Source organism: Notolabrus celidotus, chromosome 12 (genome assembly GCF_009762535.1).
Source record: "Notolabrus celidotus isolate fNotCel1 chromosome 12, fNotCel1.pri, whole genome shotgun sequence".
NCBI classification, from domain to species: domain Eukaryota; kingdom Metazoa; phylum Chordata; class Actinopteri; order Labriformes; family Labridae; genus Notolabrus; species Notolabrus celidotus.
The window spans coordinates 13,356,136-13,379,089 of record NC_048283.1 but is presented as its reverse complement, the minus strand read 5'-3'; the positions used below and the strand labels follow the sequence as shown (position 1 = coordinate 13,379,089).

Sequence of the window (22,954 nt, the reverse complement as noted above, 5' to 3'; positions counted from 1 at the left end):
AGGAGGAGGAGGGAGGAACGAAAGGAAGAAAGGAAGGAGGGGAATAAAGATGGAATAAAATTTAATTTACATTTATTTAAACAGGCTGCAGAGCAGGGTGATGATCTGCTGTGTGAAGAAGAGGCAGGGTCAGGTTGGGTTTTTTAAAAGACAACAGGAGAGACACGTTTGGAGGCATGAAACACACTGTGACAGCTTTATTATACATGGAGATAATATTTACATGGAAAACTATCTGCTCACACACACACACAAAAACGCACTCTCACACTTTCTCCATCCATATGCTCTCTCTCTGACACTGTCACACTTCGCTCCCCTGCACCCTCCTTCGCCATCACCCCTCCCTCCCTTCTCCTCCTCCTGGCTGGAGGCTGTGGTGTCCATGGTGTGAGAAACTGTCTCTCACTGAAGAACGCAGCGCAGCCACGAGCCAGACCCTTCGTCCTCTGTAACATCACAGCCACTGTCTCTTTCTTCATCGTTGTCTTCTTCGTAATCTAAATTTGACAAGCAGGTCAGAAGGATTTGTCACGATACGGATCATCTATAATTAAGATAATAGTGTATCTGCGATTCCATGGTTACTCGTTAAGACATGGAAAGGTGTGAAATTGTAAATCTGTTGTAATGGGTGTGTGTATGTGTGTGTGTATGTGTGTGTGTGTGTGTGTGTGTGTGTGCGTGTGTACCATCAGTCTCCTCGTCATCTTCTGTGTCCCCCTCTGATTCCAGTGAGCAGGACTCCAGTCGACTGTCTCTCCTCACTGTGACGTCACCCCTAAAACATTCACACCCACACTTCGTTTAACACCTAATACCAGCAGAAGTGTGTGTCAAGATCTGTTAAGCCATTAGCATATTGTAAATCCCAGAATAGCTTTAGAATTAGCAATGCTTGTGACCTTGGAGGAAATGATGAATATGCAAATAAGGAAAATAATTTTGCAGTTTAGAATCCATTCTTTCTAAGTGAGTAGTTTTGACACGTCTTGTGCCCACCTTTGCTTCCCACAGCTGGGGAGCTGCTCCCATACGATGAGGTCTCGACCTCCAGTGACCCACCGGTGGTCACCGCTCCCTGTGGTCCATGCTGCAAAGCAGAGGATTCTGGGAGCGCAAGGCCAGGTCAGAGAGGCCAGGTAGCGACACTGAGGCAATGAGAACACTGGAGGGAGGGGAGGGAGTGAAGAAGGTTAGCAGAGGAAAACAAAGTGGTTTCGATTTTGTCTTAAAGTGCTTCCACCCACTCAGAGTGGAGTGAGGAACTTCTGGTTTCACATGGTTTACTCTGGGACTCACTGTTCAGCGAGCTCTCTCCATTCGCCACATCATAGCAGGAGCCAATTAGGAGGCCTCCTGCCTGGTGAACACAATCTGTTACCCCGGTGATGCTGCTGTGATTGGTCAGTCTGGACATGGTTCCTGTGGTAATTGGACAGATGTTAGGTGGAAGGATTATGCAAATGTTCCTGCATCTGCCTTCCTTTTTTCAAGCTCTCTCTCCATCTGACACACACGCACACACACGCTCTATCTCTGCCAATCTAATTCCTGAACTTACCACTCCTCCAATGCAGGATCTTGAGCCACGCTCGACCGTGGGCCAGGAACACACGGTCTCCTCGTGGGCTGAGGGTCAGGCGCCCCCCCGGGTCCCCTCCGCACCCCGTCACCTGTCCGCTCCAGTGATGCAGCAGCCTTAGGGGGTCTTGATCACAACACCGGTTCTCCCACACAGACACCCCTCCTTCGGCTGAGCCACTGAACACCAGCGGACCCTGAGACTGTGGAGGGCACGGGAGACACGGTTGTCATGACGATCTGAGTCTTTACCCAGCACGTGTGCACATGTGTTTATGTGTGTTTGTGTAAACGGAGAAGGAGTGTGTGAACAGTTTCAAAGTGTACTTTCCTACTTCGCTGCTGGTTATAAGTGGAGTGTGCGCTTTGCATGATAAACACAAAGGGGATGACAATGATGTGCTGCACTTTAATGCTTCGGGCTTATTTTGATGATTGCAAATTGAAGAAGAAAATAAAAGTGCATATACAGCTCTAGATTTCAATATTTATAAAAATGCTTTTTGCTTCAAGTGTGTACAGTGTGCTTTCTATAATTAACCGAGCTCCACAGCTTACTTCTCAACTAATATCTTTGATTTGAAGGCAATAAACATGAAAAAAAGAGAGTGAAGTAAAGTAGATGCCTGATTTCCTGAAAGAAGCTTTTTCATAAATTAAATCAGGAGTTTGACGCTGCTTGAGTGAGCTTTTAGTCGGAAAGAAACATTGTCGTGTTTGTGGAAAAACAGCTCCCTCTTTAAAACTAAGCTGTGCATAACAAACAGTTCCGGCGTCCTGGATTTCATGGCCAATACGTGACTGAGTGAGTGACCCACCTGGATGGAGGTGACTGCTTCCTGGTGTGCGTTGATTGACTGGCAGTTCTGGAAAGTGTGCCAGCTCCAGGCTTGAACTTTCCCCCCGTCTGAGGTGTGGGGGGGAGACAGAGAGTGAGGTTAACGTGAGCTGACAGGTGGCTGGCAGTTATTATTGCTGGTCACGGTTCGACACACCTGAGCCCGACTGCCCTAAACTCTGTGCCTCCATCTTTCTGATTTAGCTCGATTGCCCTGCACCACACACTCACACAGTCACACACTGATTCACTGGCAGAGAACAGCAGTGTGAGATTCTGCTTATATGCTCTGAAACATGCATGCACTGGGGTAGGTCCAAGAGACAAATCTGAAGTGATAAACTGCCTCTTTTCCACAGAGAAACCCACCTGACCCAGTGATAATGTAGCCGTCCTCTTCTGGCACAAAGCAGAGCGCAGTCACAGCGTTAAAGGTGTAGATCGACTTCACACACTGCCCTGAAGGTAATGGTGAAACACTCATTTCATTACCGGGACACTGACCACCAGTCACACACAGACATGTATTGATTACAATGCATGCACACATGTGTTTCAAAGATAGTGCCCCAAGGCTACGTCTAGTTGAATACACACACGTATGCACGTTTGATGTGTATGTTTGTGTGGTTACCAATGCTCAGGGCCCAGATCTTCACGTAGCAGTCTGCAGAGCCGCTCAGAATAAATCTCTCCTTGTCCGACAGAGACAGGGACCAGGCTGGCGAGAGGGCAAACATAGACAAAAGATCAGGAGGGGACAGAGGAGGAGGAGGATGAGGAGGAGGAGGAAGGAACGGGGATAATAGACAAGAGACAGAGAGAGAGAGGAGAGAGGACAAAAAAGATTAAGCCAAGAGGGAAGCTGTAAATAAGTGATGATGTACAAAATGAAGAAAAGAGACAGATTGCAGGGAAGAGGCAAAGACAAAAGAGACAGGGTTTGAAAAAATAAAGAAGCAAATAATGAGTGGATGTACACAGTGTGACTAAAGCTGCATCATTCATGTGCTGCAAACTCCACTTTGTTTTTTAAGTTGGGGGAGGAACAGGTGGGGAGGGAGAGTGGGAGGAGGGAAGATGTTGAGTTCAAGTGATAGAGGGCTGCCTGCTTCAGACAGACAGCGAGCTCTCTAAAGTGTCTGCTGAGGTTATCTCTCACTGGGGTTGATCTGATGAACTGCTCCTATAATTACCAGACCGCAGGACACAGGCATTACTCAGCTGTAGCTCATGTAAGGATGTATGTGTGTGTGTATGTGTGTGTCCTCACCCAGCCTCCTACAGTACTCAGGGGGAGGAGCAGACAGACAGGTGACCCCACCAGTGTGACCCCCCAGGTTCTTGTGCTCCGTTGCTGTGGGAACATGCCACACCTTCACTGTTGTATCTCGGCTTGAGAGGGAGGAAGAGGAACAGAGTAAGGAGGAGAGTGTGCAGGAAGATAAAATATAGAGTGGTAGTGAGTCAGAGAAGGCGGCGAAAGCAAGCATAGTTAAAAGGCGTTCAGTGGAAATCGCCAGAGATTTGCACAGCGTGGTCGGGGTGGGGGGAAGAAAAACAAATACGTGTCAGACAGCGAGGGAGAAAGCAGGAACGTATTAAGTGATAAATTAGGTGAAGTGTTCACTTTGCACATTCATTATGCAAATCATGGCCCGGCTTTACCTTCCAGAAACAACCAGGTTGTCAACAGCAACCACACAGGTGACGATGTCATTGTGGCCCTCCAGCAGCCTCAAGCGGAACCTCGCCTTCTCCCAGGACGACTGGAGGGATGTAAATTCTGCTTCTGCAAGAGAAAAAAAATTGGTTTGTGCAATTAGCGGTGTTGCCTCATCAGCGCCCCAGCTTGTTAATCTACACACTTCTTCAATATGGATTAGTTTGCCAATGTGAAGCACAGCGCTAATTTAGCTCCAAGGATGCAAAACCTGCGTTCTCGTCTTCAGGGAAACAAGAGCAGCCTGTTGGTTTAAACACTAGCAGACACACAAGCTTGTTAGGACTCCTCAGGGCATAAATGTATAATCTGATTTTAGATGTTAATCACAAATTAGGGCAGTGCTTTGTTCTTTTAACTGTAATAACAATGTCTGCAGCCACTTTTGTTAATCATCCCACCTTCTTGTTGCCTTAGCCGCTCGTTGTCCTGGTCCGGCCTGCCTCCTGACGCGTTCGGGCAGTGATCTGACATCTCAATGGGCTTCGTCCTCTCCTGCCATCCGCCAGTCTCTGCTGCCCTTCCTGTCTCCCTCTGCCTGGCAGCCGGCGCCGGCTTTTCTCGAGTTTTGGACTCCTCTTCTCCCTTAAGGATCTTGGAGGCTGGAGGCGTTTGTGATGGAAGGGCCTCGGGGGCATCCTCCCTGTGCCAGTGTAGAAAGCAAGAGCTGAATGAATAATCAGGATGCAAAGTGCACACAGCATCCTACCTGTGGAGGGAGTCAGGCACAAACAAAAACATTACTTCTTAATGAGATGGGTATTAGAGGGAAAGCAAGCGTTTCATTCAGGTTTATAATATTAATACCAACATATGGTGATCTGCACAAAGCCCTGAGGAGCTCTAATGGGGGGAAGACACCCCTGACTGATGTTTACATGACACATTATGAACAGTGTAAAGGTCCCTTTTTCATTGAAGTGTGACAGCATTTGACCCCCAGTGTGTTTGGTTAGACATACAAAAAGATCAAAGGTTTCAGAGTGAATGTTGTTGCTTTTGAAGAATTACGCTCCCCTCCATCTGCCCCCCTCTGCTCACTGGTACCTCTCCCTCACTTCCTTACACTTGTCTTTTCATCTTCTCCTTTTTTCCGTCTCCCACAATCCCCAGAGTTTGCTGCGGGCCAGAAAGCTGCAGCTGAAGCTCAGCCAATCTGGAACGCAGCTCCGCCTTCCTGGAGATCTGAGAGGGGAGAAGGCACAAGATTGGTTATAGACCAAGATGCTAAATCCACAAGTTGTTTATATGCACAACCAACATGCTCGGTCTGTCTTTATTTATTAGGCAGCAACTGGCAACATACACCGAACTCCTGTCCCAATATGGGGTATGAGATGTGCCAAAACAAGCGAATTAAGCATGTCTTCTTGATACAAATTAGATGTTTACTTCTTTTTAAGGGGCACTCCACTGATTTTAGACTCACGGATCTACACCTTTAAGTGTAACAGCACTTCTGTTTGGTTTTTCTGTGGCTTAGAGCTTTGTCCTGCCTGAGAAACACAGTCATGTGATGTAATCATGATGACATAGAGGGAGACTACATCTAAAAAAAACCACTCCTGTGGATGGAGTTTATAACACTAGGGCAATTAGTGGGTAAGGAAAGATGTAATGAGGGGCTGGATCACTGCTAATCTGAAAAGACTCATCTGATACTTAATGTGTGTATTTAAAAGAGGGAAAAAGGAAAGGAAAAATGAAAAATAATGCTTTGGGCAGCAAAGTAAAGCTTTTTATTACTTTATTTATTAATTATACTTATCATTGATGCTTTGGTCATTGATGGTGTTGAGTTGTTTGTCAAAATCAATCATGTTATTTACCTGTCTAGAGCTTTAGAGACATTTACTGCTTCCAGCTTGCTGTGTTTACTGCCTTTCTTTGACATTTATGAGAATAAAATTAGGGTTTTATTGTTTGAAGAAGCAGTTGGAAAACAACAAAGATAATTTGTGATGAATGTTTCCTATATTTCGACACCCTAAAGACTAAGCCATTTATTGCTTAAAAGATCACAACTTGATTTATTCATTGAAAATGAACAATCACAGAAAGATGTGAGGAGTAATGTAGAGTGAAACCAAAGTTCCTCAGGATTGTTATGATACAAAATTAAAGACTCATACATTACGATACAATAAGATAAGATATGATACGATATGATACGATAGATACGATACGATAAGACACGACATGATACGATACAATAAGACCCAATACAATATAATACAATATGATATGATATGATACAATGCAATACAATACGATTCGATACGATACGTTACAATACAATACGATACAATACAGTTCAATCATAGACTGTATAATTATGGACGTAGTATCCATGGCGTCACCCATCTGTTCCTTAGCGCTGTTTTGAAGCCAATCGTCGACGGGAGCCATATTGGAAATGCTGAAAGAGTGTGACGTAAAGTGGAGGAGTTTGAGCCTCCTAGCCAATAGCTATGTGTTCTGTATATCCATTTCCTGTATTTTAGGCTTTTCACAATAACAAATGTAGGCTGTTTAACATACTGTAAGAAACTAATAAGGAACTATACTAAACTTCACCATTACTACAAGTTGCTTTTAGGTTGTAGGTGTCTGGGAGGTCAGTGCATACATGGATTTTCCTGTTTCCTATTAGGGAATGAAGAAAACACACTTTTGTAGGGCACGGCCATAACTTTTAGCATTCAGATTCTACCCTTTAACAGACTGAAGCTCTCCTGAGGCTCCTGATCATTATTTTGTCTGATGCACTCTGCTCAAAGTCTACGCTTCTGATCTCCCACTTTCCTAAGGCAAAAAACTGTCAAATTATTCATCCTAACTTTATCTTTAATTCATGCTAATCACATATTTTTTTCTTTAAGATAGCAAAACTGTTACTTCTAGTTTAAGAAGCCTATCTTCAAAACTTTGTAACGCCATTAAAACGCCATCATTATTTAACCATGTGAGCTTGCATATCTTGTGCCAAATCTGATCTGCTATAATAAGCCTACTTCAATGGACTGTCTGAATATGCAACTCTACCTTTCTAAATGATATTCAACCTGTGCCAGTTGTTGGAGATTCGTTCTTATGTTTTTCTTTTTTTTAATAATGCTCTGGCTGTGCTGTATTACAGTTTTTCTTAGTCGCTTTGGTACATTTCTCGAATCATCCTCGACATTTGCAAAACAGAAAGTGAATTTCTCAAAACAATTCGTACAAATAGCAAAACACCATGGATTACCTGCAAAAGCCAGTATCTTGCTCAAAATCGTGAGTTCATCTCTCAAAAGTAAATATCTGGGTCAATAAACATGTCAGTGCCATCAGAGTGACAAGCCCTTGTGTCATTGTGTACAGATAAGACAGTCAAATTGCTTAGTCATGTTGTCAATATAACAGTGTACTCTGGAGGGACGTTCTGATGTAAACTATGGCTAAAGTTTTGATGACAGTTATTGTAAATTGTAAGTTACACCTTAGTATATTGTGACTCTTATCTCATCAGGAACATGCATATGTCGTCAGCCTCTTCCTCTGTTTTGCCTCCCAACCAGTGGCGGTTCTAGACCAATTTACTGGGGGGGGCCAGGCTAGGGCCAAGGGTGTTGTCAGTGGGACACATTTAACCCTGACAAAAGAGACTGAGAAGGGCGAGGACTGGCTGAGAACAAACTGGCAAAAATCAGTGCATCCCAACTAGACATATATACTACTGTGTACTAGATCAAAATGCAGACTGACAGCAGCTGTTTGGCTGTTTACACTCAACATGAGTCCCTTACCGCTCTAAGTGACTGGAACCAAGTGCCACACGTGTTCCGCCTGTAACATCGGCGTGACACCAAAGCTTTTTTTATTGTATAATATTTGTTTAGTGTGGAGGGGGGGGGGGCAAAGGGGGGTCCAGGTTCAGTTTTACAGGGGCACTGGCCCCTGTTGGCCCCTGTTGGCCCCTGATGGCCCCTGTTGGCCCCTGTTGGCCCCTGTTGGCCCCTGTTGGCCCCTCCCCAGAACCGCCACTGCTCCCAACTCCTCTTCCTCTTCTTCTTCTCTCTGGCTGTTGACTCAGTCCAATTCCTTGTCCTTCCATTGTCAGACATTGTAACATTGTGTTGTGCTCTAGTTATATTTAGATTTGCCAGTTGATGGTTCATGAGATGTACCTTTGAGCTATTTCAGAAAACTGGTTGATCTAATGCTTCACACATTTCCCTTCGTTAGAGAAAGTCAACTTTCACCTGGGAGCAATTTATCAATTCAGGACAGATTTATTTAAAAAGTCTGATGGAAATGTACAGAAATATGACTGACATATTCTGACAACATGTTCAACCATTTTGCATGTGAAGACTTATGCGATGAACTAATGCCTAAAAGTTGTGGAGGGTGAGACTATTCAACAGAGACCCATTATAATACATTTTGATCAACATGACATAAGCAATTGATAATGTAGGAAACAGCAGAGAATTGTACATAATCATTTGCATGGATGTACCAAAGCATTTGCAACTTGCTCAAAGAAATGAGAAACTGCTTCTTCTTTTTTTTATGTGCACAAGTGACCCAATGATGTGAAGATTGAACAAGTAGTTTTGAGAATTTCAATTCTGATCTGAGAAATGAACCAAAGAGACTGAGAAAAACTGTAAAGTCAAAGCTGCAGTCATAACCTGTTTGTTTACACCACAGGGAAATCTTTTCAGGCTTTGCCAAAGTCACACAGGTTAAACAGATCACATTAACAGTAGGGGAAAAGGAAGATGAAATGTTCAGTACCTTGAATCTCTCCTCTGAGGTAAGACTGATTTTTATTTCCAGATTCTCAATCTGTCTCAACTTCTTGTGCAGCTTTCTCACCTCCCCCATTTGAAGCTCCGGGGTAAACTAAACCGCCGCAGGTCATCAAAAAAAAACACACTTTAAACTGACAGACTAGCTCCAAATCGTCAGAGACACAACATAGCTCATTATTTCAAAGTATGGAGAGAGTTAAATAAATAAATAGTCTATGGGTTCAACGCGGAGCTTGGGAGACGTGTCGCCGGATGTTTACGGTGTAGTAAAGCTGCATAACTGTCCTTACAGCGCCCCCATGTGGACTTCCAGAGAACTGCCTGAAACATGATTATCAACAATGTTTTAAAATGCATAAAACGTTTCCACGGGAGTTAATTTACCTTAAGAAGATGCTATCGTTACCGGATCACAGGGTCAGTATAGTTATATAAGATATAATGACATAACGGTCATTTAAAGTCACTCCGTCAACGGGAGGACAGGAAAACTCTGTTGCCTTCAAGTGACATTACATCAGCTCGTATTTTTCAGTTTTCAAATCGTAAATAAGACTTTTCAACTCAACTCAACTTTATTTATATAGAACCTTTCATACATAAAAACATGCAGCCCAAAGTGCTTCACAGAATAACAGAGAGACAGAAAACAACAGCAATGGTAAAATTATAAAAGGCAGGATTAGAAATAAAATACTTAGAAATAAAATAAAATAAATACAGTTAAATTAATAAAATAAGTGATGATTGAAAGAAAAGTTAAAAATAAGGTAGCGTTAACAGGATCAGATGAATACAAGAAATAAATAGATAAATACATAATTAAACAAGATAAATATGTGTTAAAGCAATGATTAAAATAATAATGATTAAAATAATAATAATTCAGTCCAGGGCTAAAAATAAATTACCCCAAATTAAAAGCTAGATTAAGTCTTAAGTTAAATCACGTGTACCCAGTGGCTGCAAACATTTTTGAGCATAGTATACATGGAGTTGTCTGTAGCAAAAATGCATGGGGCTGTTCAGAAAAATGTATACTTATGTGTGACTTTTAGTTTATTTACTTATTTATTCATTTATTTATGTATTGTTTGTATTTTCTTTTCTTTACCTTGACCTACTGAACACAGAGGAGACTAGAGTATTGTTTCTATTTTTTCTTACCCCTTGTTAGTTTATATTGTTTTCATTTTTGACTCTGATTTTGTTTCCTTTAATGTAAATTCGTGTATTTATATATTTATATCTGTGCAGTGTCCTTGAGTGTCGAGAAAGGAGCCTTTAAATAAAATGTAGTATTATTATTAGTATTACATACTGTACTGCTGTATATACCTTAAGTAACAATGTAGAAGATCTTGCTGGGATAAGGGGGGGGGGGGGATGCTTTCAAAACATCACCTGTTTTGAAAGCAGCCCTTTTAGTAACGTTTTTATCAAAAAATAACATTAAATGTTTATTTTTCATTATCAAACACCGACTAAAGACGCAGCCTGTTGAGTACTATGTTATAATGTCTGGCACTACTTTATTGTATCAAAGTGGCCAAATTTCACAGGGTCATTAAAAAACAACAGGAGGTTAGTTTGCTGCAACTTCAAAGCACTGCTCTTTACTGTCTGGTTGACATAAAAAAACCAGATATAGGCTACATTGAATTTAATACAGAATGTGGAAAATCGAACAGATTATCATCATGGTAGTCATTAACTATATAATTGATTAATCAACTAATTATTGAAAATAACAAGTATTAAGAAGAAGTAAAATAATCTTTTTCAGCCAAAAGGTTGGATGCAATTTTTTAACTGGCTCTCTCCAGGACCCCCAGGCCCTTAGACCGGAGGCTGCAGCCCTCAGGGATTTAAGGTCTCAGGGTGGTCTGGAAGAGATGAGGATGCCCTTAGTTAAAATCAGTCATGTATGGATCCCTGTGCTTTTTTAACCCTCCTGTTATGTTCGTTTCTCAGGAACAGCAATAATGTTCCTAGGTCAATTTGACCCGGGGCATATTTAATTATCCAAAAGTATCAGAACCCCAAAAAATCCCAATACACATTTTTTTAATCTCATTATTAACTCCATTACTAACCATTTAAATCAATACGTAGTGCAATGGTGTTCTTTAATTCCAACAGATAATGGATTAATGAGGATATCTTTCTTGTTTTTAATGAAAATTCATGTTAAAAGGGTGTGTGTGTGAGTATGTGTATGAGTGGGGTGAAATATGTCACACAGTTGCAAAGAAACAACTAGTATTTGCCACTTCTGACCCCTTTCAGCCTCCACTTTGACTGCCGGGTCAAATTGACCCACAAACAGTATATCTATAAACATGCAGGGGGGTTGCAAATATGTGAAATCAACCATTTTCATTGTATATGTTGGTTTCACCTATTAAGCCAAGCAAAATAAGTTTCATACCAAAAAAATACTTTAGATATACAATTACAATACTTTTTTTTTTTTTTACTTTAAAAAGGGTCAATTTGACCCGCAACATAACAGGAGGGTTAATCTAACCATGCTGTTAAGTAGACAAGGAAATACAGTGCAACTTTTCATCTAGGTGAAAAGGCTGAGCACTTTCAAGGAATACATTAGTGATTTCATGGTACTCGCGGCCAATTCTAGGAACACAAAAACTAAATTTGAAGTTACTTATTTCTAAATTTAGCAGCATGAGGGGACAATTTTGTTGTGAGACAAGAATTTGGCAGAAGGCTCCATTATCTCACTCATGGGCCTGACAGAAATTGAACTCTGTTATTTCCGACAGCATTTGAATGTAGCATGCAAACTAAACGTTCAAACGAAACAATGTTACAAAAAGGCACGTCAGGCGTGGCTTCAACCCGTGAACAATCGTAATGTAACACTTTACGTAAACAGTAAACAGTCTGAGAGTATTGTTACATTAATGCATTTAAAAATAATAGTCCATCAGTCACAGGAAGTGACATCAAAATATACGCTTCTTTGTCTGACGACCTTATCCGGAGGAAGTGAAGCTTTGGACGGAGCAGCTGCCTGACTGGAGAAAAAAAAAAAAAAAAAAACTAAAAAAAAAAAAAAAAAGCTTATAGAGAGAAACTTCGCTGGTTTGCAGGAATTGGGACTGATAGGTAAACTGATCCAAACTGCACCGGTCCGGGTCGGGTCCTGAGGCGGAGAGGGAGCCGTTGTTACCGGTAAACGACACTTTTCGTCATGCACTCGGTGTTTTGGTACATATGCATGACTCCGCTGCTGTCTCTCCACCCGTCGCCACAGCCGGAAGTCTGTGAGGATCGTCTATTGGTTTTTTTCTCTTCGCTTCAGTTTTTTTTTTATCCTTTGGTTTTTTTTGCTTTGCTTGTTATTTTGTTCCCGAGCAGGAGGGCACTACAGAGAGACACACTGTGCTGCTGTCTGCGAGCTAACTGTATGTTAATCAGCACGTCGGGCCTGATTAACTACAACATGAAAGGATCCGAAATGGTGTCCTTGTGTTTAGCTGCTTTTTGTATAAACTGTGTCCATGTAGTTAAAGGCGTTTCACTTCTCTTGTACATTCACCGCTGTGTTAGTCTATTGAATCAACTTTGAAGTTGTACACCGAAAGATTGAGGTCAGCAACTTTGTTGGCGCCCAAAACCATGAAAGCCAAACATTACATGTGTACTGTACATTTGACTCAAACTGTGTGCAGTCACATACCTGATTAAAGCATGCTGTAGAGCTGGGCGATACCACACTTCTTTAATTCGATATACCGATTACTTTTTTGGCAATTTATTCGATATTCGATACTTTCAGTGATTTATTATTTTTAATAAAATGCAACCCTTGAAAGATAAGTCCCATGACAAATACTGTTAATTTAAAAACTTTAATATGCAAAGCCTTTGCTGGACTCTTTTAAACAATGAAATACATTTAGAAAAACACATAAATAATAAATGATTTACATCCTCTATTTAAATTCTCTGAGTGGAAAGTAGTGATGTGCGGATCGAGACTGAAATATCGATACTTCCGATACCAGATCTTTATGCTCTAAAATTGATTCTCAAATCAAAATATCGATACTTTTGATACTTCAATCATTTGAGGCAATGTATATCATTAACAGAAACACAGTGGAAAGTAACTCAACCATTGAGATCTTGTCTAAATGATTCGCGGTTGGTGGGAACTACTAGTTCTAGTTCTTAACAATTAAACAATAATTTATTTTTATTGTTTTATTGTTTTACTTATTTTCTTTTTTGTGTGTTTTAAAACACCATTTTCACATATTTTGTATGCCTATGTCCTCTGTTTGTTTTTTCTGAGGCCGCTACCTCGATATACTTACGAGTTTAAAACAAATAAATAAATTACTCGAAATACACTACTTTTTTTAGATTTACCAGACACAATAGGTGTATTTGCACAAACTATCGCTATCGGATCGGTATCGCCGATACCAGCCTGAATTTTGCTCAGTAAAGCAGCCTCTTCACTATTCCTACTGTTAAAATGACACTGTGATCATGATGTCTATGAATTTGTTGGTACAAAACATTGGAGTAAGTTACCCTAAAAGAATCAGAAGTGACACATGCGCTTTTATTTCACATGTATTAATTATTATAGACATTTTTATTACAGTAATCAATACTCAAATGAGTAGTGTGTAAATATCGATACCACAGAATCGATACGCCCATCACTAGCATGCTTTCATCAACATTTTCTTTTTTCTTTAAAGTTATATTTTTGGTTTTTTTGCCTTGATTGGATAAGACAGCTGAATAGAGACAGGAAATGTAGGGAGTAGAGAGCAGGGGAAGACATGCAGGAAATGGTCGAACGGCCGGGAGTCGAAACCAACGACCTCTGTGACGAGGACTATAGCCTCTATATGTGGGACGCTTAAACCGCTATGCCACCTGCGCCCCTCATTAACATTTTCTGAGCATGATCTAAAACTAACATACATCCTCTGCCTTCGACCAACTGCTTCATTTTTTGCGTAACATATTACTAGTCATGTTCTTCCAATGTGCAGCTTGACATTTCCTTTCTTCTTCTTCTTTTCTAAGGGGGTTTTAAGACCTGGATGGCTGCATAACCAACTCAGCTTCACTCATCTGTGGCAGGTAATTTTTAATAACTGATTAATTAATGTGACTTTCATCCCAGCAGGTAACTCTTACGCTCTGTACACAGAGCACAGGTGTGATTGTGGGCGTGGGGAGTGTTTTGTCTTCTGCTGTTATGCTCTTTATGTTCGGCTGCTTGAGCTACAACTCTTCCAATCCAAGAGAAGTGTGATGCTGATTTTTTTCACTCCCTTTGGATTGATTCCCCTTGACTTGTCCTCTTGTCATAATACAGGCAGTCCATAAAGTAGTTTGGAAATACACTAAATTACATCTATACATCTGTATATACTTAAGAAATGAGTGGAACCAATGAATTAACTATATCTGTCTCAATGGGTTCTTGTCGACTCATCATTGAAAATGTAGAGCCAGGGATGCACAATATTAGATCTGATATTTTCAAACCGATGTCCAATACCGATACCAATCCAAGTACATCATTACCCTGAACCTTCACCACACTGAAAGGCTGGTTATCAAGAGCATTACATTTATCGATTGTCTGGTTAAGTGCCTTTAACTTAAGGTGGTCACTACTATATTTCCTTGCTTGGGGAATGACTAAAGCAGAGACTACTGACAACTTTTAAGGTGTACAGTTAAATTGTTAATGTTAAAAGAGTGTTTAGCTGCTCTTCCCATCCCCTGTGTTGCAAAAAGCTTTCTGTTTCGAACATCTTGAAATACTCCCATACAGCCAACATGCTGAAATACATTGTTGTAAATAATTGTGTCACCTTATCAGCTGTACATAAAAGCTGTTTTGTATCTCAAAATGAGGTGTTACATTTTTGAAATCACGTTTAATTTAAAGCTGCTGTTGGTAGTCACAGAGTAAACATCTGTTCACAGCGAGGGAATGTCAACATTATCCCTCTCAACCAGATTTCCTCTTAGCCCCCCAACACAGATTGGGGTGGGCAGTCACGATAGTGCTGGACTTATAACCAATCGGAGGATGTAGTAGGGGCTGCCCCTTAACCGTAGACTATATAAAATATGGCCGTTTTTTGTACCAGGCTGTAAAAATGTTTATTTCTGCTGCAAAGATCGTCTTTTTTTAATTGGTGTCTATGTGGTTTCGGTGTTTCTGCAGCCAGCCTCAAGCGGACGCTCGATGAATTGCAGTTTATAACACTTCTGCATGGGCTTCATAGTTTGAGACCGGAGGTTGCCGCTTGCCCTTAACCAATCAGAACGAAGGATTGGAGATTAGCTCTGATTGGTCCGTCATAACGAGAACAAGGGGAATAATAACATTGCTTGATACAAAGGCATTGGAAAACGCAGAGATTTTGCAATAGTCTCAAATTACTTCACTGACTGATGAGTACCAACAGCAGCTTTAAGTAAAGTCTGATTTGGTCCTTAACTGCTATGGCCTGTGCACTTTTGATGTGTGTTTCAAAATCCTGCAAATTGACAAGAGGTATTAATTCCTGTAAATAATGTTGACATCTTTGTGTCATTGCAGACATGATGGAAGACTCTCATTTCAATTCATCATACTTCTGGTCTCCAATCCCCACTGTGTCAGGACAGGTATGTCTGCATAAGAAACCAATAATTTGTTATCTCTGCATGACTGAAGGGGAAGCATCCATTTTGAGGACTGCTCTGTGATCATCAGAAAATGATTAACCAGTGTAGTTAATGAAATTAAACATGTGGTTCTTCACCAACAGATTGAGAATGCTGTGTTCTTAAACAAGGTGAAAGAGCAACAGGAAAAGAATGCTTCCTTCTCTTCATCTTCTGCATCACACTACCAAACAGCTCTCCTCACCATCCCCACTCCTGGGACCAAGACAGATGGAGGAGGGCAGGTTGGGAGTGTGGCGCACCTTCACCCTCCTCACACCACACAGAACATGCTGCATGTCCCCTCCACGGGCATCATGACAGCAGGTGAGTCTGTGTGGAGAAGCCTCCGGGTGTCTCTCAATGGGAGTCTGTTCTTGTTTATTCCATGATACATTTTACATGTGATCTTAATAGAATAGAATAGAATGTTAAATTTAAAATCTGAAGTGCATCAAAGGTCTATGCTGGATTAACTGCCCATGAGTTTAGCTCTAAACTGGAGGAAAAGTGATGTGTTAAATTGTTAAGTTGATGAGAACAAGTTAAATCTGAATCACATGGGACCTCAAAGCTGCACAATGGGCTAAGAACAAGTGCCAGTAGAACAACTTTGTCTCAATTAATGCTAGAATCTCAAGGCTTTATACAAACAAGGGAAAAACAGTGGTGTGCTGTCATACTCTTTACTTCCTCTATCAAAACTCTTACAGGCAAATAATTTAATAGTGACAAATAGCCCCCTTTTAAAAACTGTGTCCACATTTATAACAAATTCAAGTCTGACTGTTGCCCCTCTTCTCTCTCTCTCTCTCTCTCTCTCTCTCTCTCTCTCTCTCTCTCTCTCTCTCTCTCTCTCTCTCTCTGTCTTTTTTTGTTTTGGTTTATTTCCCTGAAGCTGGTCTGGTCATCACAACTCCTCAGGGGACATTAATGTCACCCACCTCGTCGCAGTCATTTGTCTCTGGTCACCCAGCAACAACCATGATAGTTTCAGCACTCAATTCTACAGGTAAAGCTCCCATAATTACATTTTTACTATGTGATATTTCTCTGTAATGTTTCTGAAATGTTTGGCTTCATAAGATTTTTCTTTAGCAAACGCTGACCTCTACAAAATTAATTCAGAATTAAAATAATCAGAGTTTGGACAGACTAAAATTGGCTTTATAATGCAATCCATCTCTTTAAAAAATCACTATGTAAATATATGTGAACTTTATAAAGCTTTTCTTGAAATATTTTTCATGCACTGATTTTTTCTGCTTATGATATAACTCAACTTACATCAAACTTTATTTATAGAGTATGTTTAAAAAAACCAAGGTTGACCAAAATGCTGTACAAATCAAAAGCAGCACAAATGACAAACTTAACATACAATACAATACTAAAATACAATACAATAGTAAAATACGTAAACACAGTGCAAATATATAATAAAATAAGATAAGGCTTGGTCACCTCTGGTTTTAAGCCTTGTTTTGGGACTATATATATATATATATCATTAATTATGTTGACGGTTCAGAAAATATTAAGATTACAAGTTTTGCCCATATAAGGACATGACCGACTTGACTGACAAGCGGGAACACATAGCTGTTGGCTAGGAGGCTAAAGGCCCCGTCTCTTTACTTCACACTAGTTTGACAGAAGTTAGGTTGAGTTCAGCCTTACCAACATGGATCCCACCGACGATTGGCTTCAAACCAGTGCTCGGGAACAGATGGGTGACGTCACAGATACTACGTCCATTCATTATACAGTCTATGATTATTATGCATCAATAAATACAGGTCCTGAAATAACCTGTCTTTTTTACACAAATGGAATCGTGAAGGTTTATTTTTTTGTAGGAATATTTACATTTGCTCATCTGGGACTAACTTTTGGAAACTACAAGAATGACCAAAAAGAAAATCCAATTCTTCTGCCGCACACTGTGTTTAAGAAATGTGAAACATGGTTGGACATGTTGGCTTTCTGAGTGACATTTTTACTAGATGCATAAAATCTCTGAGCAACAGCCTGTTTGTCTTCTCTTCAAGCACAGACTGTCCTTTCCCAAAAACAGAATGATAGGCAACTAATAATTCAATGTCTTATCCAGGGTGTGCAGTAACTACTTGTTCTTTACTTAGATTTGAATAGGTTTATCTTAAAAAGAGGGAAAAAAGAATAGAATATTATGTAATTTTTTTATAACCTTGCATCAGCTGTGTCATAGCTTGCTCATCAATTATTATTTTGTTTGTACTTTCATATTTATTCAGTTGTTTAAAGTATTATTGAGGGCTTTATGATCAGAATCCTCTTTTTTACTCAGATTCATTCAAATGTCCTTGACTCCTATGAGAGCATGCACCATTAAACATTTTTCAGCCTACTTGCAAACACCTTCAGGAGCTTGCCTAAGAGTTTTGTTTTCCTTTTAAAATGCAGCTGGTTATTCATTTGTAGAAAGAAAAGGAGACGGGACGCCCCATGTGGTTGTGATGCCGGCGCCCTCCAAGCGAGGAAGAAAGAAGAAGACGACACTAACCACGGTGGGTGCGATGGGAGGAACAGGAAATGAAACGCTAATACTGGCTCATCTGACAGCCAGCGGACAGGTAAGAACTCTTAAAAGAAGAGAAATCTAAATACTGATGAGGTGTGTTTAGATGTGTTAACTTTGAATACTGTTTTTGACAGGTGACTCCTTTGCAGCATCACACTGGTGATCCATACGACCTGTCAAATGAGGAGGAAGACCAAGGCCCAAAAGATAGCACTAAGACATACAGGTACATTGTCCAAACTAAACCTGCTCTGTATCCCTGTTTCGCCATGCTCTAGCTGTAAAATGCAAGCACACCTGTTGCTCTGTGCCCTGATGAATTCTGGGTAGAGATGACCAGCTTATAGAGATGAACTAGGCTGGCTTGATATAAGCATCTGACGCACAAAGACACACCCTCCTCATCAGGTCTCTGCACTGCATGTCGTGGCAGAACGTGCCTGCTTTTGTACTGGACAGCTGATTCCTTCTCTTAATGTATTTGAGATACAAATACATCAGTGCTTTGTAGATGCTTTCTCTGCCTCTGCACACACTGGACATAAATTGCTACCCTGCTTCTACTGTCCTTTGTTGTCTTTGTACAGCATGCTGTTGGAGTTGTAAACTCTCAAACACTCTCATGCACTGCTCTCTCTCTTTTTCAAGTACTCACCTCCCCTTACATTTTACTTGTGTTAACATGTCTCCTACATTTGATTTGACTCCCCCAACCACCTTTCCTTTTCCTGTCTGCATTAATTTATCTTATTGTTATCCATTTTTTTCTTTTTATTGTAAGTTTCATTTTCTATCACATCTCATTTCTTTTCCTGGGTCAATCTTCACTCCCCTGTCTCCTTTCTCTCCTCTTTTCTTCCTTTTCCAACCCTCTCTCTTCTGTCTCCTTGTTTGTTTATGTGTCTCTCCTCCTCCTCCTTCTTGTCCTATCCATCCCGCCCCTCTTCCCCCCCTCCCAATTCTGTGTCTCTTCGCCCGTAGGTGCCGGATGTGTGCGGCGACCTTCCTCAGTAAGTCTGACATGCAGATCCACTCCAAGTCGCACACAGAGGCCAAACCTCACAAGTGTCCTCACTGCGCCAAGTCATTCGCCAACTCCAGCTACCTGGCCCAGCACATCCGCATCCACAGTGGGGCCAAGCCTTACACCTGCTCCTACTGCCAGAAATCTTTCAGGCAGCTCAGTCACTTACAGCAGCACACACGGTACTGCAGAACCCCCCCCCCCTCCATTCCCCATCCCTGCTACCAACCCAGTACCCCCCTGTTCTTTTAACTTATCCTGCAGAGTGACTTTCAGAAGCCCTGTCCTCTTCTTTTTCTTCCTCCTGGGGAAGAGTTAGGAGTGGTGTGCAGATGCATATTTCACTGCCATGTAAATGTTGGCATGCTACCAGTCCCATCCAGAAATGACCTTTTCAGAAAAGTGAATTCAAATTACTTTTTTAAGTTCAGACTTTGTCTGTGGGAAGTTTTTTCATAATTTATACCATAATTAGAATGGCCATTTGAAATGCATGGAGCTCTGTTTTATTAACTGATACAATGAGAACATTTTGCCCTTTCTTTCTCTTTCCATTTGTGTGTTTGCTTCTCTCTGTGCAGCTTGTATTGCATTTTTCCGCTTAATGTATTTCTTTTGCCCGCATGTTCTGTTGTTTCTTCTTCCCCAGTGCTTCCCCAACACACAACACACACAGGCGTTTAGAAAACACATGTTAAAATTCACACTTTGTTCTATTGTGCTTCCCCGCTCAGACTATTGTGTTATTGTTTGGTTTACATCCTTGTCATTGCCTTTTCTTGCTCTCTCCATTGAATGACAATGTGTTACAGAAATCCTTTGTTTTCACGCTCTGCTTCCCTGCTCTCTGCATTCATTTTATCATAGCCACCCTGTTGTTGTTCTTTTTGGCTGTCATCAAATTCATTTAAGAGTCATTTGTGGAGGCATGTATATCCAAATGAATGCATTTACAAAACCTTTCAGCAAAATTGTAACATTTATTTTTCTTTATTTTGGAATATCCAAATCATCCAGAGCAGAAGCACATGCATAAGAAGGGCAAAGTCAAATTAATTCACTGTGTTGCTTTGTCACATTTTGATTGTGTGAATGTTTGAGTTCTTTGCTATTGCACTAAGTAATTGGTTTTACTGCATAGAATTGCAAAACTTGAAATAATGCAAAATATGTGTTGGCTTTTGTTAATTTCCAAAGTTTTTTTCTGCTCCATCTGCCCTCGACTGACCTTCCTCACTAACTATGATAAATTGAGACAGTCACTTTGAAGTATGTGTCAAGCAAACTTCTTGTTCCTGTCTCTCTCACCCTCCTGTCTCCCCTCATCAGGAACCACACAGAGTCCAAGCCTCACAAGTGTCCTCATTGTACCAAGTCATTTGCGAACTCCAGCTATCTGGCCCAGCACATCCGCATCCACACTGGAGTGAAACCGTACACCTGCTCGTACTGCCAGAAGAGTTTCAGACAGCTCAGTCACCTTCAGCAGCACAACAGGTAAGTCAATCACTAGTCTTGGGTTTCTCATTTGCATCAGCGTCTTGTTTTGGTCAGTTAGCTCTCCATGAGAGTGCTAGGAGTCTCTGTATGAACACATTTTTGTTTGTATTGTTATTCAGGATTCACACAGGAGATCGACCGTACAAGTGCAGCCATCCAGGCTGTGAGAAAGCCTTCACACAGCTTTCCAATTTACAGGTGTGACAGTGTTAGTTTTTGTCTTGCACAGTGAGTTTGTGTGCAATTATCTATCTCTGAGCCTGTGGTCTGTACTTTTAAACTTCATTTTTCTTTCCCAGTCTCATCGGCGTCAACACAACAAGGATAAGCCCTTCAAGTGCACCAACTGCAACAAAGGATATGTGGATTCGGCAAGCCTGGAGGTGCACATGTCTTCACACACAGTCAAACACGCAAGGATCTACTCCTGTGGACTCTGCAACCGCACTTATACCTCAGTAAGACAAATGTCCATTTCTGACAATCAATTCCAAATGCAACACTATGAATCGCCTCTCTTGCATCAGACAACTGGCAGCTACTTTACACCATGTAGTCATATATCCACTGTTTCCCCTCCTCTACCTATCCTCCCTTCATCTCAGGAGACGTATCTGGTGAAACACATGGAGAAACACAACCCAGACCAGTTGACTGCACACCCGACACAACAGAACCAAGGCCAGGCCCAGATTCAGACTGGTGCGCAGGGCCAGGTAGAGAGCGCAGAAGGAGGATTAAGCCAACCAGGGGGAGCTAGGAGTGAAGGATCTGGTGGAGGCGGAGGACAGAGTCAGAGCAACTACCCCCAGACAGAAACCATCTCCAGTCCATATGACCTGCACCAGTATAAAACAGTCTCTGCCAGTGACATCCAGTACAAACCAGTCAGTATAGCGGACATTACTTCCCACAAGGACCTCTGTCTCACTGTGTCAGCATCCACCATTCAAGTGGAGCATCTCAACCCTTAAAAATGATTGGTTTGGAGAAGTTGAATTTGAATCCTAAATATGAGTTAAAGGATATAAGCAATAACAAAATGAAAAAAGAACTTTAAAAGACAAATGACTGTGCCTGAACAATGGTTTGAGTCTGACAGGAAAAACAATATGGTGACAGTTTACTGAAGATTATACTTTTGTTTTACTTTTTCTATGTTTTTCTGCCTTGTCCTCTGTTTCATAGCTGTTCCTGTCTGAGTCGAAAATGTGTAAAAAGACTGCAATAAAATATCTTTCAGTCCATCACAGTGATGGTTTTATGATAGGGAAGAGACTCAAAGAGAAAATGGTTCTCTTTATTGTTTTATCCCTCACTGCTCTTCCAAATACTCTGGCCATGTCGGTTTATGGCCTTTCTGTTGAAGAAAATTGGCAGTTGACTGTGAAGGTAAATTTTTATACTTTTGTACAGAGAGGTTTTTTTTTTCTTTTTACACAAGTGTTAAAAACTCTGCAATGTTGTAAAATATATGCCTGCAATTAATACTTTTTAAACCTAAAAAGGGACATCAATGTTATTTCCTTTTTTAGAAAAGAAAAAAATATCACAGTAGTATATCCAGTAATATACTACAAGTATATCATGTCTGATTATTCATTTAAAGGATGAGGTAATCCATGTAACCTATTCAGACCTATTCTCTGACATTCACATGACCCTTGAGGGGAATGATAAATTGCTTCATGTTTCGTGTTATCCTGTTGTACTGCTTTGTGTGTATGTCTAAAAAAATGATATCCAAATGTGTTTTTGCTATTATACTTCCACAGTGACATTCGTATAATACTTCTCAACGCACATACCACATGCCTGTTTTGCTTTGTTTGCCTCCTTTTTTTTCAGCTGAAAATACAATAAACCCTCAGAAATGTCCCTCATTGGTGTTTAGATCAGTGTCTGTTAGCTCTTAACTTTGTTTTTTGTTGTGAGCCGTAATGATTTAATGGATGGACTAATTTAAAGCCATTACTAGGGCTCAGTAATGTGCAGAGTATGTTCTCATTTTAATCAAATGCAAAATAGCAGTCTAAAACATAATGATTAATAATAAGGTATTCACATTGAGAATTCTCAAGGTTTTTATAAATTCCCCCCAAAATGAAAAGTCTACTCTCGATTAAATTATTTACGCACTGACAAATGCTTAGAGCCCAGAGTTACTCATGCATATACAATATTCAAGATTCAAGAGAGC

At 40.8% G+C, this 22,954-nt stretch overlaps 2 protein-coding genes across 8 annotated transcripts; one reads left to right on the top strand and one right to left on the bottom strand.

Annotated features, from left to right (window-relative positions):
• Nucleotides 1-167: 167 nt before the first annotated feature.
• On the bottom strand, nt 168-9,461 carry si:ch211-154o6.3 (uncharacterized protein LOC563854 homolog). Of its 2 annotated transcripts, XM_034697271.1 has the most exons (14): nt 9,332-9,461; nt 8,931-9,038; nt 5,212-5,330; nt 4,547-4,788; nt 4,091-4,214; nt 3,696-3,817; nt 3,057-3,143; nt 2,792-2,881; nt 2,403-2,491; nt 1,565-1,787; nt 1,303-1,425; nt 1,003-1,168; nt 693-781; nt 168-500 (listed from the first exon to the last, which is right to left on the bottom strand). In XM_034697271.1, the coding sequence occupies exons 2-14, from the start codon at nt 9,018-9,020 to the stop codon at nt 406-408; spliced, it is 1,659 nt and encodes a 552-aa protein (XP_034553162.1). In that variant the 5' UTR covers nt 9,021-9,038; nt 9,332-9,461; the 3' UTR covers nt 168-405. The 2 variants fall into 2 exon arrangements, with proteins under 2 accessions (XP_034553162.1, XP_034553163.1); XM_034697272.1 differs by lacking the exon at nt 8,931-9,038 and having other exon boundaries at nt 9,332-9,452.
• A 2,333-nt stretch (nt 9,462-11,794) lies between these two features.
• Nucleotides 11,795-22,632, top strand: znf384b (zinc finger protein 384 b). Of its 6 annotated transcripts, none has more exons than XM_034697261.1 (12): nt 11,795-12,145; nt 14,024-14,080; nt 15,561-15,628; nt 15,772-15,994; nt 16,566-16,679; nt 18,131-18,282; nt 18,365-18,456; nt 19,212-19,436; nt 20,584-20,751; nt 20,874-20,952; nt 21,054-21,212; nt 21,360-22,632. In XM_034697261.1, the coding sequence occupies exons 3-12, from the start codon at nt 15,563-15,565 to the stop codon at nt 21,726-21,728; spliced, it is 1,647 nt and encodes a 548-aa protein (XP_034553152.1). In that variant the 5' UTR covers nt 11,795-12,145; nt 14,024-14,080; nt 15,561-15,562; the 3' UTR covers nt 21,729-22,632. The 6 variants fall into 6 exon arrangements, with proteins under 6 accessions (XP_034553152.1, XP_034553153.1, XP_034553154.1 ...); XM_034697258.1 differs by having other exon boundaries at nt 11,998-12,145; nt 18,113-18,282; XM_034697259.1 differs by lacking the exon at nt 11,795-12,145 and adding an exon at nt 12,214-12,237 and having other exon boundaries at nt 18,113-18,282.
• Nucleotides 22,633-22,954: the final 322 nt, after the last annotated feature.